The sequence below is a fragment of the Megalobrama amblycephala genome, linkage group LG1 (genome assembly GCF_018812025.1).
Source record: "Megalobrama amblycephala isolate DHTTF-2021 linkage group LG1, ASM1881202v1, whole genome shotgun sequence".
NCBI lineage: Eukaryota > Metazoa > Chordata > Actinopteri > Cypriniformes > Xenocyprididae > Megalobrama > Megalobrama amblycephala.
The window spans coordinates 60,525,235-60,543,958 of NC_063044.1; the positions used below are offsets into that span (position 1 = coordinate 60,525,235).

Consider the following 18,724-nt stretch of genomic DNA (forward strand, 5'->3'; position numbering starts at 1 on the left):
AAGCTGCTGTTGTTTTTGCAAACCCACTTTTGAGCACAACATTGAAAATATGCATAATGGCAAATACGAAGGTCTAAGATGATATAAAGGTTTAAGAATAAAGAATAAAGGTCTAAGATGATAATGAGGAGAAATCTTTTAAAAATCTGCTTTAAGAAAAGAGACCTTTGTAACATTTTTGTTAATGCATCTTGATGTGTTTTCTGTGTTGGTGAATACATTTGAATGTAAATTTGAATTTTAGCAGGAAGGGAAAACATAACATATGTTTGTTTCCTCATCAGATGAACATCTAACTGTCATTTAAACTTCTGACACAAATATTTACATGCAGTCAGTCTAGTTGAGTGAAGATCACTCCATGTGAACTCGCATCAGGTGAGTCTCTCTTTACATGCTTAAATGAGATGCTTTAGTCAATCAATCTATCTATTCTTGCAGTTTTGTCCTTAATAGCTGTATTTGATATGTTTCACAGTATTTATGGAAAAAGCATTTCCTGCTTTGGTGTTTTTAGATTTAAGCTCTGCTTCTGACATGGTCGACCACAATATTGGAGGGTTGTGTTGGACTGTGTGTCACTGTTTTGTTCTCTCTCTTTTTTTTTTTTTTTAACAAATATAAGGTTCAATGTCTCTGTCAGTCAATATCTCCTTCCATGTCCTTTTTCTTGTGGTTTACCCCAGGGATCAATTCTTGCTCCAGTTTTATTTTCATTATTTGTTGCCCATGGATTGTATTTTTAAGAAACATGGAGTGTTTATTTCATCTTTATGCTGGCAACACTCAGTTATATCTTCATTTGCAACATGAAAAAAAAGATTCTTCAAAACCGTTGCTTTAGCTTTTCTAAATCAACTACAAATATGGTTAAAACACAATTTTTTAGTGCTAAATGAAAACAAAACTGAAGTCATTTTATTTTGTTTAAACAGTTCACATGATGATGGCACCCTTGGTCTCGATCATCATCTTTCTTCTAACATTATTCCTTGCATAAAACACCTACGTGGATTGGGGCCCAAAGCCCATATGCACATACCATGCATAACAGATGCTATATATGCTACTGTCTCTAATGCTTCTCCAAATGGTCCAAAATTGTGCTGACAGGCAGCTGAAAGTTTCAGCACATCACGCCCTTCTTAAAGGATTAGTTCACTTTCAAATTAAAATTTCCTGATAATTTCCTCACCCCCGTGTCATCCAAGATGTTCATGTCTTTCTTTCTTCAGTTGAAAAGAAATTAAGGTTTTTGATGAAAACATTCCAGGATTTTTCTCCATATAGTGGACTTGAATGGAGCCCAAACGGTTGAAGGTCAAAATTACAGTTTCAGTGCAGCTTCAAAACGTTCTACACAATCCCAGACGAGGAATAAGGGTCTTATCTAGAGAAACCATCACTCATTTTCTAAAAAAATAAAATAATAATTTTTTAAGTTTTAACCATAAATGCTCATCTTGAACTAGCTCTCTTCTTCTTCTTCTCTATTAGAATTCCGGCAGTGTAGACACTGCTAAGTGTATTACTGCCCTCCACAGGTCAAAATTTGAACTAATTGTTATATACTTGCACTAGAATATTGTATATGACAATTAAGTTCAAACTTTGCTAAGTGTATTACTGCCCTCCACAGGTCAGTGTCTACACTGCCGGAATTCATTATCAGCTATTCACGTTTGTGCTCGGCTAACATGGGAGGTTACAACATAACTGTGGGCTCGGTTCCCTTACATAACTGTAAAACAAACAGTTATTTCTCTTTTCCTCTCTTTTATTATTACAATATAGTGGAGCTCTATCTGTATTGTAATAGGATGTTAAGACGCTAGTCCGCACTAACTAGTTGAAGTTTTCTCTCTATAAACAGTAAACACCCATTGTAATGACAAACAATGATATAGCCATTTTTCTTTGTTAATAGCTATGACGAAAAAGTCTGTACACATCTGGCCTAAATGTTTATCTTATGTTAGAGGTTTTCAACTTCGCTTGGCATTCTGATACAGTTCCCACATGTGCACCTACATAAAGTATAACAATGAAGCTGCTATCAAGTCTTATAAATAATGCAAACTAAGGTGGCACTTACCATAGAGAAACGTCGTACTCCAGTCGTGATTGCAAATCAGTTTCTAGTTGATCGACTACTTCAGATGTTTCATCGTTGGACTCGCGCTCGAATTGATATGGTAAAATCGATGCAATCTTTTCTGTCCATATATTGTATACAATGTCTTGCGAATTGATAGCTGTCATTCAGTTATGGCAATGGGCGTGCAGTGCGCGCAGTAAACCAATCACAAAGGATTGGGCCATCTGACCAATCAGAGCAGTGTAGGCTCACAGGAAGGAGGGTTTTAAAGAGACTGACTCTTTAAAAATGCTTCTAACGAATCATTTACAAAACATAGAGAACTGAAGTGATGTATATTATGAGAAAACGAAAGTGTTTTTTGACCTTGTATGCATATAAACCTGTTGTAGGAGACTCCCAAAATAATATTAGAAACCTTAAAGGAATAATAGGGGCACTTTAATAGGTTAAATTGACAGTGTTACACCCTCGTACCTTGTTACATACTCCCCCACCACAACTCATTTTTGTTTTGTCTCTAAATGTCTTTCAGAAAATCAATGCCTGATCTGGCTTCTTGAATAATAAACACAGTGGACTATCAGATTCCATAATGGTGTTCATTGTTTTTAAAAGTAAGTATATTTCTTTTCCTGTTTTCAAATAAAATCATATTGCATATTTCAGACTGCAAATTAAATGACATTTGATTAAGCGTTGGCTAAAAGAATTCATAAACTATAAACAAAAACAAAGATGTTTCTCTTTTCACAGAATAAAATTGTTAAATGGCGCCACCTTGTGTCTCTTACAGTAGTAAAAATGAAAAAAATAAATAAATAAAATTCACCTTGGTCAGGATCCTGATCATCCCTTAATCAATTTAATGTTTACATGGCCCGCGTTTTCATACATATTCTGTATATTTGATATTTTATTTGTAACACGATTTTGCTGAAATGTTTGGTCCTGCTGGAATTCTGAGAAAAGAGTGGAGAACACTAACAATTACATGTTTTGTCATTTAATTTGGACTGTAAGTGTACACCCTGTAAAATTTAAGAAATGTAACTTAACTATATAATAAATATTTTGGCTTAGAGGTTCTTCCAGCCATGCGATATTCTACCTGTATCACAAATGGGAATCGTTTCGTTTCACCATTTGAATCACTCTGCTTTCAGCGAGTGTCATGGCAGGAAAGAAAGTCCACCATATTTTTACAGATACTACTGATGTTTAATGAAATGTAGTTTTTAGAGGGTTTTTTTTAGGTGAGAATGTAGTTATTTAGACCTTAAATATGAGACTTATATAAACATAGCGCATATCTATTTTTTTTTTAAATTGGAATCATTTGGAGTAATTTCATTATACAGTTCAGTTGTATTTACATAAAATATTAAGTATGTTCAACTTGACAAATTTAATGTTGTTTGAACTTCTCAAGTTTAGTTGGATTAACTTTATGAAAGTAAGGTGAATTTTCTTTTTTCTAATTTACAATTGACATTGAAGAACAATTTAAATAAAATAATTATTTATTTGGTTTAATTAATAAAACAAGCCAAATTTTACTAAATGAACATGAGCTGTGGTTTGAACACTTTAAAAAGAAGTTCACTTTGCTTTCATAAAGTTATTCCAACTAAACTTTATTAGTTCAAAAAACTAAATTTATCAAGTTGAAAATCTGAAGTAAATACAACTTGACTGATTCAATGTAAAAAGATAACTCAAAAAGTTAAATAAACTACTTTTTTTTTTTTTTTTTGCAGTGTATAAGTACATGATGTAAATGTTCAATCTTTGTTTAGGTTTTGAAGAAAGAAAGTGTTTGATTTTAGTATGTTTCACTTTGTTCAGAGAGGCAGCAAAAGTTTGACTTGAATTAATTTCATAAACAGCAAAAAATACACAATCTGTTTGATAAGATAACTCTCATGGCATTGTGTTTGAGTCAATATTATAACACCAGATATTTACAAAACTGTCTGAACAGACCTTGATCATTTGAAACTTAAGTGTCTAACAGTCAGTCCTAAATTATCTGATTCGAAAGAAAAAAAAACAGATTTGTGTCTTAAAAAGTCTTAAAAAAAAAAAAACATTAAACATTGTAATATTTGTCTTTGTTTTCATGCCAGGTGTCGTATGGTCACTGTTGATTATCCTCTGTAAATGTAAGTGCTTAAAACAATTTTCTGTTGAACCTGCGAAATGTATTACTTTTTTATACAACCGATTACATTAATTTCTCAGTATTTAGTCCTTGTCAAAACTCTACACACTGTTGTCTATGTAAGTACACAGCTTAAGGCAGCCTCACACTACATGACTTTTGACTAGATTTTGCTGTCGCAGAGAGATTTCTAAGGTTTTTTTTTGCTGTCGCAGAGAGATTTCAAAGGTTGTTTCCTTTTTGTCCCATCTTATTTTCTGCACAGATGACTTGGGCAACGGCTCTCTAATGTCTTACATGATTTTGTGTGAGAACATTTTTTCACTGTTGGTAGGGTTTCCGCTTGGCCAAAGATCTTGCAGTTTGTGTACCTTATCGGCGTTGTGATGTGTAGCATTATCGCTGCTAAGACAAGAAGATGTCAGTCGACAAGAAAACTTGTGTAGTGTGAGCACCATGGCGATTCAAATAGTCTCATAGTTCTGTAGTGTGAGTTTGCCCTTAACAGACCAGTTAATATCACATCTGGATGCATGTTATAGGCTGGTGGGAGAAACTACAATGGGATTTGTGAATTTTTCATGAATGAATTTGGCTTTAGAATTGGACTGTGACTATCATAAATTGCCAAAGAATAAATAAACTTTTTTTAAAAAGCAAAAACACTACAAATTTAGAAAATATGTCATACATTTTAAAGGATGAATACAATGTATCAGGAAAAAAAAAATGAACAGTGTAGTTCACAGAGCCTGCAGTTTTGCTAACAGTCAAAAGAAAAGAAAATGTCTCAAATTTAATTAATTGTGCTAAATATGCTGGATATAAATTCACCTGGTATTGAGTATTTTAACTTTACATCTTTATCATCCTCAGGTTTAATATCCACCACTGAATCAGGAGCAGCAGTTAGTCCAGTTTTGGGCTGTAAGCTTGATAACGACACATACATCTGCACTGGTGCTCAATACCGCATGTACTGCAACACAACAATGCATCGCTTCTACTACTGGAGATACCAAAACCAAAACCAATATCAGTGCTTGAGTAATGACTGTATCTGTGTGGGTAATAATGACACCTGTGCATGCTACTATAATACTTCATCCTGCTTCTGTGAGAATTTTAGTAATAACAACACCATCCCTACAGCAGTTAGGCCAGTCTATGATTGTGTGCTTTATAACGACACATACATCTGCACTGGTGTTCAGTACCGCATGTACTGCAACACAACAATGCATCATTTCAATTACCAAAGATATAGATATCAAAACCAATACAAATACGAATGCTGGAGTAATAACTGTGACTGCATTGGTAATAATGACACCTGTACATGCTCTAGTAGCACTTTGTCCTCCTGCTTCTGTGAGAGTTACAGCAAAAACATCACTATCCCTACAGCAGTTAGTCCAGTCTATGACTGTGTCCTTTATAACGACACGTACATCTGCACTGGTGCTCAATACCGCATGTACTGCAACACAAGAATGCATGATTTTAACTACCACAGATATATATACCAAAACCAATATGATTACCAGTGCTGGAGTTATAACTGTAACTGCATTGGTAATAATGACACCTGTACATGCTCTAATAGCTCTTTGTCCTCCTGCTTCTGTGAGAGTTACAGCAAAAACATCACTATCCCTACAGCACATAGTCCAGCCACAGTCCCTGAATGTGTCCTTTATAACGACACATACATCTGCACTGGTGCTCAGTACCGCATGTACTGCAACACCAGAATGCATGATTTCTCCTACCAGAGATATCAAAACCAAGACTTGTTCCAATGCTGGAATGGTATCATCAACACAAATAAACGTGACTTCTTTGTCTTTAAAAATCACCTTATGAATAATAACTGTTACTGCATTGGTAATAAGGACACCTGTACATGCTACGGCCTTACCGCCTCCTCCTGCTTCTGCGAGTATAACAACTCCACCCCAACCACACTCAGTTCAACCACTACAGGTGAGCATGTTTCTAGACTGAAATGCTATTTTGCTATTTTCATGTTGTAATGATGAATTCCCTCATTGCAGGTCTGGATAACATACTGCCGGATCAATGCAGAGTAAGCTGAATATTTAAATTTACACAGAGCACAGAGTCTTTCAGTTTAATTTATAAAGCTTAACTGTGATTTCAGAGTCAGATCTCTGGAGGATGTCTTCAAAATCTTCTCGACAATATAGAGAGAATTACAGATCAAGTGCTTCCTTTGATTGTAAGTTTTTAAGAGAGAAATCATAAAATAATAAAATATCTGTCATGTAGATAGCAACATTCATTCACAAGTGTTTGTGTGTATCATAACCCATTAGGTTGTGACTACAGTTTTGGATGTGGCTCTTAACACTTCAAAGATTTCGGGGTCAGCTGACACAAAGGAACAAGTGACATTAGGAAACAGTGTAATAAAAGCCAGTGAGAAGCTCATATCTTCACTGGTGAAGCCAACAGACACAAGTGACAATGTCAGTTTTACTCTCGACTCCATAGGTAAGTGAAGACGCAATTGTATCTAAAACTACTTCACAGTGATGTAGTTATTGAATGTGCTCTGAAGGGTTTGTGAATTCAAGGAGTCAATAATTATAGCTGCAATATAGAATTTTATGTATTTGTATATTTATTCCTTTTTTTAAATTATTATTAAGGTGCAGAATCTGTCTTTGTGCAGATAGTTCCTCGTTCATTTCTTCTTCAGTTCAGATTCATTAACATTATTTTCTTTAGAGGTACAAGTCTTCATGATTGGACCAAAATTTACTTCAGATCAAATCTCTCAGCTGGACACCAAAAATGCTTCTATGGACATTGATCTTGTTGGGATTGCAAAGAGTAACAACGGAACAGGTATGTAAACATATTTATTTAAAAAAATTGACACGGTCTGTATTATGTACTAACATTTAAATTAATAATTTGATTCAATGTGCTTATTGTGTAAATATTCTTTTTTACATTCTACTCATATTTTTTAAAATACCTGCATGTATTTACAGCTGTAATCAATCTCTGTAATTACATCTATAATTACACTGTTGACCTTCAGTTACACCTTAAAGCACCCTTAAACCTACCCATACCACCACACCTTTACACTGCAATCATACAGTAATACATGCTGATAATGCAATATAAATGTGTATCAACACAATCTGACCCACTTTATATTAAGTGGCCTTAACTACTATGTACTTACATTTTAATTAATCATTTGATACAATGCACTTATTGTGTACATACATGTTTTTACATTGTACTTATACTTTAAAAACACCTGCATGTAATTACATCTGTAATTAATTTCTGTAATTACATTCATAATTACACTGTTGACCCATCCCTTAACCCTTACCCCTACCCTTAAACCTACCCATACCACCAAAGCTTTCCCTAACCTTACCCGTATCCACCTCAATATCAGCAAAAGTATTTTGCAATATGAACCCAATAAGTACATTGTACTTATTTTTTGATGTAAGTATATAGTAGTTAAGGCCACTTAATATAAAGTGGGACCACACAATCTTTTATATTGGCATTTAAGAATTTGTACCGTTTAACTGATGTAACTATTCACCACATGCAGAAATTGTGGGTGGGACAGGTCCCCAACACTTTTTTTTAAATCATCTTTTGGCATGGATGTACCTAATACAAATGAAACATCTAGTTGACTAGCAGAGTATTAATTTCATTCGTTTGTTAGACAAGAGGTCATGGTATGTGTTGTTTTTAAATCATGCTGAGCATTCCTTGCCACTGTTGTCAGTGGCGGAAGGCAACAGCGCTCTCTTGGCGCTTGTGCAGTCTTCACACAGATATGAATCCAATGCGCCACTGCTGTCTATTTGTTCCGGTGAAATCACAAAAACAAAATTCATGTCCCTGCACTTGATATACAATCACTGATGAATATCTTTGGTTTTAATGAGAAAAAAAATGTTTTAGTAATGTTTTCAGTGTAAACCCTTCTGTTCGAACCGCCCGCTCTAAGCTGGACTCAAACCCTGGTCTGCCGGCATGGGAGTCGGGCATTCTAACAGGGGGCTAAAGGCTGTAGTCTCTAGCATGCCTCTTGAGGTCAAAGGAGTCAGGTTTACATGCACAGCTCCTACTTCCATTTCACTCACCCTCCTAAACCTCACTCCCATCCGGGTCACGGCACCAATGTAACTAGAGTGCCTCTTGAGGTCAAGGGAGTGAGGTTTACATCAGTGGCGAAGCCAGGATTTTTTCATAGGGGTAGCCAGGCAGGGGCCAGCATCCAATCTGGGGTGGCATCATCATGCAGCTTGACAGGTTGATGGTGAAAGATTTTATGTTTAAAGTATTGGTCTCAGCATTGAAGATAGGTAGACAGAGGGTTGTTTGTCCTCTGTTGAAGCTGTAGTCTATACTATAACATCTGGTTTTCTTTATGTACTGGAACAACTTCCATGTAAGCTATGAGGCTCCTGGCCGAATGGGGAGACAGGGAATGGTCCCTGCCTTTTGTATTGCAAGTATGGTAGAGGGTGTTCTTGGATCTCCAGGAAGGCATGGGTACCTGACCGGGAGATGACCATATTTAGACTTGTTTTTCTATATGTATCACATTCCTATACCATGAGCTATGTGATATATTCTCTCTCTAATTGGTTAAATCTATACTACATCTAAATAAAAATCAGGCTTTATACTCTCCCTCAGCGCTGAGATTGTTCATTCAATTGCCAATTAAGAGGTCTGGGATGAGGCATGCCTCAGGAGCAATAATCTAACAGATGTCTATTCAGTAAATCTGACTGGACCTAAACAATTACAAATACTTTTTATGTGTGACCCTCCCAACCCAAAAAATGACTTAACAATGTCCAATGTCAGATATTTTTGGTATGAGCACTTTAAGCTTGGTTGCACGCAATCATAGAAACATGTATACTACCACTAAACCAAATTTATTTTTTTCACCCTGTAACACAAAATCAGCTGCTGTGGCAATTATGTGCTATTCAACAATGGAAACTTTACTGAAGCCAGAATTATTCAACTCGTCAAATGACACGGTTAAAACCATGATGTCCACTGTGATCTCAGCTACTCTTCCCAAAACCACCAACACTGAACTCACCAAATCAGTCAACTTCACCCTCAAACACATCAGAGTGAGTGACTTTCATAGACTTTTTAGACTAAATAGAAAAAAACTTGATGGAAATGAATATTTATGTACTGAAGTGTTCTGTAAGGCCAAAACTTTGAGATCAGTTAATTTAAATGTCTAGTTCTGCTCTTCCCTGTTTTATCCAACACAGCAATAATGTTAATGATATGGAGAAGTTTTACTTTTGAATTCATAATTATTTGTGTACCAATGGAGAGATTAATTCAGAGAAATGTAATACTTGACAAAAATCCTTGCACCTTTTTATTTATTTATTTATTTATTTATTTTGCAGGAGTTTGACCCCAGCGGTTCTCTGTCCTGTGTGTACTGGAATATCAGCGAGTGGATTGTAGATGGTTGTTCTGTTTTAGAGACCAACAGCAGCTACACTGTGTGTTCCTGTGTTCATCTGTCGACATTCGCTCTCATCATGCAAACCAGCAGACCACCAGAGGTACGAGAACATGTCAGACAGGTGAGATTTATGATGGTTTGTAAGTTTGGTGGACCAGTCATCCACCAGAAGACTAGTAATAGAAATTTAGAATATAATTTTTTCTTATATTTATATGATAAAACATTTTTTATTATTATTATTTCTATTTGTTTAATATATATTTTTCGATATAATTTTTCTGATTTTTTTCCGGCCAATTCGACATGTTGAATCGGTCTTGGAGCTTGTCGGTCCATCGGGCCATCTGATCATTCCGACTGGCTGTTCACCTGCTGGTTCGGAAAGGCATTTAATCTCACGCAGGTGCAGAACGGACATGCTACTTGGCCATCAGCTGTCGAGCTTCGGTTTGGTGTGTCAGGGCAACTTTGGACATAGACGCTGCCGGCGTGAGCCAACCGCCACTAGTTTGTCGGCGTCGGCTTGGTGTGCTCCTGTCTTTAGGGAACTTTTTCCTCCTCACACAAAAATTTAAAATGCAAAATTTCACACAATAACACATTTTTTACAGTAACGATAAATGTGACATTATTTTAATGATGATACAATTATTTAATGATGATGGATAATGATGACGCAATCTTGAATCGGCAACAGTGCAAAACGCATCCATTAACCTGAACTCTGGCATTTTGAGCAGTGATTTCTAGTGGATTTCTAAAGATCTAAAAAATTGGTGTTGCAGCAAATAAGCTCAAAAGGAAAATATGTATATTTAATAACTTGTTATAATTAATTATAAATATTTGGATCAAATAATAGAATGAACTATTATATAATCAATTAATCTGTTCGTCCAGCGAACACTCAGTATTTATCATCTCAGCATTGATTCGTGGCCTCTTTATTAGCATGTAACTGTGTTCACATCATTAACGTGACATTAATTCACAAGCAGGGACCAGAATCAAACTCCCATGAATGTGAACCAAAATTTTAACTAAATCAAGAACACATGACTAATCTAAACATACACACAAACACACATACATGAAATAGAAAAATTAAAGGGTTAGTTCACCCAAAAATGAAAATGATGTCCTTTATTACTGACCCTCATGTCGTTCTACAGCTGTAAGACCTTTGTTCATTTGTGTTTTAATATCGGCCCATCGCTATATTGTTGAAAAATCATTATTTTTGTGGTTTTTTTGGCACACAAAAAGTATTCTCATCGCTTTATAATATTAATATTGAACCACTGAACTCACATGAACTGTTTTAAATATGCTTTTAGTTCCTTTATGGATCTTGAGAAACTAAGTACCATTGCTGTGAATGCAGGCCTTACTGAGCCATCGGATTTCAACAAAAATATATTAATTTGTGTTCCGAAGATGAACGACGGTCTACAGGTTTTACATTGTCCCTTTTTGCATCATATTTCAGGTTTCGCATAGCTCAATTTGTATTGCATTGCAATATGCAATCATGTGATTATGCAATCTTAGGTTCGATCCCAGGGAACGCATGTGCTCATAAAGTGTATTATAAATAACTAAGGGTAGGGTATGGGGTTGGGGTAATAAAAAAAAAAATCGAAATGGAAATTGCTAAATGTAAAAAGTCCATACATTACATTTAAATGAACACGCATTTTGATGATTACTTTTCATGATTGGTTTATTCGCGGCAGCCATATTCAAGATGCCAGTTTTCTTTTGGTAATTTAGGAGTTCAGAATTTAACCCTAATCATATTTACAAAAGGCTAAAAACACTCTGCATTTACATGGTGACCTAATTAGAAGATAATGAGCACACAAAGCTTTGTGCTGTGCTGCTTACATTTATCAAATAATTTACCAAAACAACACGTCTGCAAATAAGTCTGAAGCAAGGACTGCTGGGACAACATTGTTACAGACAATATTTCTACATCTTTGCTCATGAGCAGAACAGTTTCAGTTTTAAAAACTGATCAAGAGTTTAGTTTACAGCCTGGTTTCACAGACAAGATTTAAGCTAAGTCCTAGACTAAAATGCATGCTTGACCTTTCTTAAATGAAAGGAACTTGCACTGCATATCTTAAAATAATTATTTTTTAAGACATGTTTATAAAAGCTACTTAAATGTCCTAATTTAACTATCCTGGCTTAATCTAAGTCCTGTCCTATTGAACGAATTAGAAAAGGTTTAAACCACTTACAATCTAAATGAAATTTAAATTTGTATAATTCATTCTGATTGACGTGGTTACATGTGACTTTTTTATTCCAACTATGGTACTGTTACAATACAGAAGGGGACAGAGACACTGGAATGCAGGTAATGATGTATATTGAACAACCAGGAGTGTGACAGGAGTGCAGGTAAGTGAAGGCAGATATGACAGGTGGCAGATATGGATACTTGAGTGATACTTGTCTTTTTCCTTTGCAGAGATCGCAGGCTGGTGATGGACTGGAGCAGAGAAGACACAGATGAACTCAGACGAGATGAGGAACAATGAAGGAGACTTGGGAACATGCTGGAGACAGGTAAGTATCTGGAAGGAGTCCTTGAGGTGAGCATGTAGGTAAGTCTAGATGCTAACGAGACCGGACAGTGACTGCGTGAGTGCATGTGTCTTTGCTGCTGGTAATGATTGTGCTGATGGAATGCAGGTGTGCGTGATTAGAACTGGGGTGACGGAGTGCACTGTGGTTGGGTGATGGTAGAGCCTGGCCTATCTGTGACATTACCCAACCCTCCATGGCCTGCTCCTGAGGGCCATGGACCCCGACGTCGTGGTGGTCGGCCTCTGACACAGGATGCAGGTCTCTCTGGATGAGTGGCATGGAATGGAAGATGGAAGCAGCAGGGGAAGTAGACGGGCGGATGTAACCTTGCGATAGAGCCTCTTGGATGTTATCCTCCATGGCCTTCTCCTCCGGTATGGACAGTGAGTAAATCTTTCCTCGGGGCACTGGCTCACCCGGAAGCAGATTAATGACACAGTCCGGTGTGGAGGCAGCATGGAGGCTTTCTTGGGACAGAAGATATCGCTGAAGTGGGCGTAACATGGAGGGATATCCACTGAACATTTCTCTGCTAGACTTTCAATGGACGTGGCACAGACCGATAGGTCTTCGGAACGTGGAGAGGTAGGTACCGGAAACTCAGAGAAACAATTCAGGAAACAGCTGTCGCCCCACTTCAGGATTTCCCCAGTTTTCCAGGAAATCACTGGATTGTGCTGCTCCAACCATGGGGGCCCTAGAATCACTTCAGCGGTGGATTCCTCCAGAACCAGCAGATGTTGTTGCTCCACATGGAGAATGCTAACTTGAATCTGGATCGGGCAAACACTGGAACGCACTTGTTTTCAACTGAGGGGCCTTCCAGTTACCGAGTGGATCTGGTAGGTCGACAGCGTTGCTGTGGTTTGAACTTGAGCTGATGGCAGAGGGCGCCAGAGATTAAGTTGCCAGCTGACCCAGAATCAAGGAGGGCACTGACTGGAAGAGATACACCGGCAGCAGCAAGGTTTACAATAGTGGTGAGTGGTTTCATCTTATATATAGAAGGAATAATAACACTGAACATGGGACGAGCGGATGAGTGGGGCATTCAGAGATGTAATGCCCAGATAATCCAAAATATAGACACAGGTTCTGGGTCAGCCATCTCTGCCGTTCAGTCACTGTTAGACGAGTATTATCAACTTGCATGGGTTCGCTGGCTGGTTCTGGAGAGCTGACAGATTCTGGTCGGCGGAGGGATGATGGAAATAATGGCTGGCTCTGGTGCTCTTCGAGACACGACTGCATACGAGTGGCGAAGTGAATGGAAAGTTGGCTAAAGCATTCAAGCCAGATGGAAACCTTGTATGCAACAAGATGCAATCACATGCGTGGATCCAATCCCTGATGATACATGGTGATGAGGGACTGCTCGTTCCATCCTCTGGTGGCAGCGAGGGTTCTGAATCGAAGAGCATATTCATTTACAGTCATTGAGCCTTGATTCAACTGATATAACTGCTCACCAATTGAAGAATCCCAGGCAGGTCTTCCGAAAACTTCTTGAGCAATGAAACTCGAGAGCGACTGTGTAATGGGATTTTTCTGGGACCAAAGAGGTTCAGCCCAGCGAAGCGCCTTGCCATTTAACTGAGAAATTATAAATGCTACCTTAGCCTGGTCATAGGGGTACACGTGCGGTTGCATCTCCAGGACCAGAGAACATTGCAAGAGGAATCCGTTGCAATCCTCCACCGAACTAGAGAAGGGCACCGGTTTAGCCATGGGACTGGCGACGGCAGGTGGTGAAGGAGAGGCGGCAGTGTTTGTGGAAGTGATTGCTGGTGAAGATGCTGGTGGATTTGTGAAGAGTGCTCAGCGTAGAACGTAAACGAGCTCTTCCGGGGATCCGGGGTGCTAAAACTGGTGATCAGCGGTTATGGTCCGATCTTCTGTTACAATACAGAAGGGGACAGAGACACTGTGATGCAGGTAATGATGTTTATTGAACAACCAGCAGCGTGGCAGGAGTGTAAGTGAAGTCAGATATGACAGGTGGCAGATATGGATAATTGAGTGATAGTTGTCTTTTTCCTTTGCAGAGATCGCAGGCTGGTGACAGACTGGAGCAGAGAAGACACAGATTAGATCACACGAGAACGAAGGAGACTTGGGAACACGCTGGAGACAGGTAAGTATCTGGAAGGAGTCCTTGAGGTGAGCATGTAGGTAAGTCTAGTTGCTAACCAGACCGAACAGTGACTGTGTGAGTGCATGTGTCTTTTGTGCTGCTGGTAATAACTGTGCTGATGGGATGCAGGTGTGCATGATTAGAACTCGGGTGACGGAGTGCACTGTGGTTGGGTGATGGTAGAGCCTGGCATGTCTGTGACAGCTACTACAAACAGATTATTAGGGTCTAAGTAAATGGAGCTATTGATGTGCCCAGAAGTGTTACTTTCGACAGCTGGAAAAGTTACTGAATTTGTCTCACACATTCTTGTTTTGATGTTTTCTCAGAACGATTCACTGCTGGATCTGTTGAATTTGGTGTGTGTGATCGTGGGGCTGGTGTTCATCAGTTTGGCCCTGTTGACCTTTTCCCTTTGTCAGTGGAGTCCTGGAGTGAATAATGTGGCTCGAATCAACATCTGCATCAGTCTTCTGCTGGCTCACACTCTGTTCCTGCTCACACAACAGTTCCTGAGCCTCATACGCCCTCATCAGGTGAGAATGATGAAGGAGCCCTACAGCTCAGCACAGCCTCACTGAGAATCATCATAACTGTCTCTCTTGGTCTCCAGGTGTTGTGTGCCGTGATATCAGGTGTGCTGCAGTTCCTCTTTCTCTCTGGTTTTGTGTGGATGTTCATTGAAGCTGTGCTGCTCTTCATCTGTGTGAAGAACCTATCACAGATCAGCTCCAAAAAGAGGGAGGTGCTTAGCACTGGATACCTGTGTGTGATTGGATATATGGTTGCTCTGGTTGTGGTGGGCGTGTCTGTCGGGCTTGTTCCTGAAGGCTATGGCAGCGAACAGTGAGGTTTTTTTTTTTGTTTTTTTTTCTACTCTTTGGATTAGATTTAAAGATTTTAGTTTATGACTGACAACTCACAGGTCTTTTGGAACAATGCTCTCTTAAAGTTTTTATTCAGTTTGTGTCAAAACCACCAGAAGATTAAAATGCATTTGTAATTTTTTACACTTCATTAGTAGTATTTCAACAGTAAGCAACTGAGATCATTTTTCGGACTGATCAATTCAGCTTTGATATTGTCTTTTCCTCTAAACAGCTGCTGGATTAAAAGGGATAAAGATTTTATCTGGAGTTTTCTGGGTCCTGTTTGTGTCATACTAGCAGTAAGTTCCAGTCAAGTCCCCTTTATTTATATAGCACTTTTAACAATGCAGATTGTGTCAAAGCAGTTTTACAGTGATAACTGGAATAAAATTTTGACTGCACAGCCATTCTTAAAGGAAATGGTGTCAGTATCGATCTTAAGTAAATTCAGTATTGATTCATTCCGATGTAAGAAACAATAGTTATTAATTTAGTTAATTTATCTATGTAAGCACTGGAGTAAACAGTGATGTCATCATCCAGCTCAGTTCAGTTCGTATACAATGGTGTCAAAAGATCAAAACACTGTTGAATATCAAATATCAAGTGTCCCAAACTAAGCAAGCCAAAGGCGACAGTTACAGACATTTTCACATGAACTGTGATTTTTTTTTTTCTGCAGTTGAACATGATTCTCTTCATCAACATCTTCATCAATCTGAACTCAACTCTCAAAAAACTGAACGCTGAAGTTTCACAGATGAAACAAACCAACTCTACTATAAAAGAACAGAACATGTAGTCAATAAAGACACATTAACGCTCTCTTTTTTCCCTCTCTGCAGGACTATGACATTTAAAACACTGGCTCAGTTTGTGGTTCTTGGTTGCTCCTGGGTTCTGGGTTTCTTCACTAATGGCAGTAAGGAGCTGGAGATCCTCTTCCTGATCTTGAACTCCCAGCAGGGAACCTTCATCTTCCTGGTCTATTGTGTCTTTAATAATGAGGTCAGACATCACTCAATGTACTACTATATTCAGAATGACAGGGTGCCAAACGTTTACCATTGATGGAAAAAAAACTGTCAAAGACCATCAACTGAAGTAACATGTTTAGACTGCAATCAGAAAAAGGCAAGCTGACCATAAACTACAATAACATCCTTAAATTGCAAACAGTGAAATACTGGCAGCAGAGGTGACAGCAGTTTAATGATAATTTTACAGTTCTCTTATTGCAGTGGTTCTGTAACCTGTCCTGGAGTTCCACCAGCCCTGCACATTTTGTATGTCTCTCTATATCTGGCATATCCATTTCATGTCTTGCAGTCTCTACTAATGAGCTCATGATTTGAAAGAGGTGTGCTAGATGAGGGAGACATACAAAATGTGCAGTGCTGGTGGTGCTTCACTTATTACTAACCAGACTGACTTAATTTCTGTCATACATCTACAAAAGTTCTTACTGAGAATTAACAGAAGTTTAGATGTTGATGATTTATTGTTTCATTTGTCACCATTATGGGGAACAGTGTTTGTTTTAGTTGGACTCTAGGCTTTTGACTTTTTAACATTAGTTTATCGTTGGTTGCTGTAACCATGTTTTTAAGACACATTTGTTGTGGTAAAAAAGCCAAGAGAAAATGTGATTAGGTGTTGTTGGTTATGTTTTGATTATGACATAATCACCATGTAACACTTGATTCACTGAACCCTTCCAGTGTATAATCAAAAGTGAGTTATATTTCTACTACACCTTAATTCTACATTACCATCACAGTGAAACTACAGCAGAAGATCAAGCAAAGCTGAGTTATCAGTAATGAAGGGTTTTTAAACATCATTCACAAAAAAAGCTTTGAACTACTGTGCAATTTAGACACAGAAAGACATTAAGAATCAGCGTATAAATCTCAACAATGGTGACAAGAAACAAAAAAAAAAAGATTAACCTATCCATTCTGAAAATCACAAAACATGCTAGCAGTAGTTGAAAACGATGAAGCAGTAGTTCAAAATGTTTTGAGGATGAACTATTTTTAAAATCCTTCATATTTTTCACTAACACTGATGGATCTCATCATCAAAAATGTAAAACATTTCCCATATATTGGAGATTCGATTCTTAAATGAGATCAGTGAATCAGGTCAATGATTTTAAATTTAAATGCCCAAATTCATCTGATCACATTTTACTTCAGCTACTTTTTTGCCATACAAAATGTATTTTAGAGACACAGTTACAACAGCCAGAGAAAAACTAATATTCAAAAGTTGACTAAAACAAACACTGATCTCAACAATGGTGAACAAATCAATACAAATCAATAAATCACCAACATCTAAACCTCTGTTAATTCTCAATAGCTTGTATCCCATATCTGGTATGACAAAAATAAAGTCAATCTGGTTAGTAATAAGTGAAGCTGGTAATGCTGTTTGTGGAGTTGTTTAATCCTCATCTGCTGAGATCTTCAGGGATTTAATGTCTTTTATTTTCAGTTGATTTCATCTAAAGCTGTGGCTGAAGTTAGCTGTAGTTCTTGTATTTCTCTTTCCTTCAGAAATTCTGCTTGTTGTCATCAGCTGTCTTCAATAATGCTCAATCATTACAATTACATTTATGTATATTTGTGGACATCTCAGGTTAAACTTAATGACTTTTACCTTTATTTAAGGAAGGACGCCTGATTTTCCAGTGGTCTGAATTTATATTTTTAAGAAAATTTAGCAGTTTTATAAAAAAAAAAAAAGAAAAAAAAAAGAAAAAAAAAATAGTATAATTATTGTTGAATTTTACTGCATTTTCTCTGTAAATATATATATTTTCCCAATTTTGAAAAAAAAAATCTTTATGGACATCTCATGCTAACATTTTCTACAAGAAAATACTAATTAAATAAATAATTCTTCCATTTCCATACTGTTCAAATGAGCAAAACTATTCACATTTTAACTTTAAAAAATTCAAACTTTTAAGCCCGGCTTTCTCAAGCCTTATTGTGCTCAGCAATTAGTTCAGTCATTTTATGATCCTGCTCCATGGAAACCGCTTCACTCTCTCCAGAGACAGTATAAGAAAGAAAAGCAAAGCATCATTTACTTCTGAAAATGCAACTCTCATCTCATTCTTGTTCAGGTCAGACAGCAATACCAGAAGTTCTTCAGATGTCTTTGCTGTGGACTCAAACCCAACAACATCAAAAGTGTCCAGGAAAAATGTTGAGGACTACAGCATCCATATTCAGGAAATGAATGAAGCACCATTATCATACAGTGAATTACCACTACAACAGAATCAACGCTTTCAAATATTAAGACCAGTCTC

General features: G+C 37.5%; 1 protein-coding gene across 3 annotated transcripts; it reads left to right on the top strand.

The window, feature by feature from the left end:
- Window positions 1-258: 258 nt before the first annotated feature.
- Window positions 259-18,610, top strand: LOC125278087 (adhesion G protein-coupled receptor E3-like). 3 transcript variants are annotated; one of them, XM_048206885.1, is made up of 15 exons: window positions 259-378; window positions 2,634-2,715; window positions 4,228-4,263; window positions 5,139-6,248; window positions 6,320-6,351; window positions 6,427-6,504; window positions 6,602-6,779; window positions 7,017-7,136; window positions 9,258-9,433; window positions 9,728-9,910; window positions 14,857-15,063; window positions 15,141-15,373; window positions 15,629-15,695; window positions 16,079-16,404; window positions 18,536-18,610. In XM_048206885.1, the coding sequence occupies exons 2-14, from the start codon at window positions 2,694-2,696 to the stop codon at window positions 16,196-16,198; spliced, it is 2,562 nt and encodes an 853-aa protein (XP_048062842.1). In that variant the 5' UTR covers window positions 259-378; window positions 2,634-2,693; the 3' UTR covers window positions 16,199-16,404; window positions 18,536-18,610. The 3 variants fall into 3 exon arrangements, with proteins under 3 accessions (XP_048062842.1, XP_048062863.1, XP_048062853.1); XM_048206906.1 differs by having other exon boundaries at window positions 16,242-16,404; XM_048206896.1 differs by having other exon boundaries at window positions 9,728-9,889.
- The last annotated feature ends 114 nt before the right edge of the window (window positions 18,611-18,724 follow it).

Excerpts from the sequence above, each read along its gene's own strand:
- LOC125278087 (XM_048206885.1), top strand. The coding sequence starts at position 2,694 with ATGGTGTTCATTGTTTTTAAAA. Across the intron at positions 6,249-6,319 it reads ACTCAGTTCAACCACTACAG|GTCTGGATAACATACTGCCG; the intron begins GTGAGCATGTTT and ends CCCTCATTGCAG. Across the intron at positions 15,374-15,628 it reads GAAGGCTATGGCAGCGAACA|CTGCTGGATTAAAAGGGATA; the intron begins GTGAGGTTTTTT and ends TCCTCTAAACAG.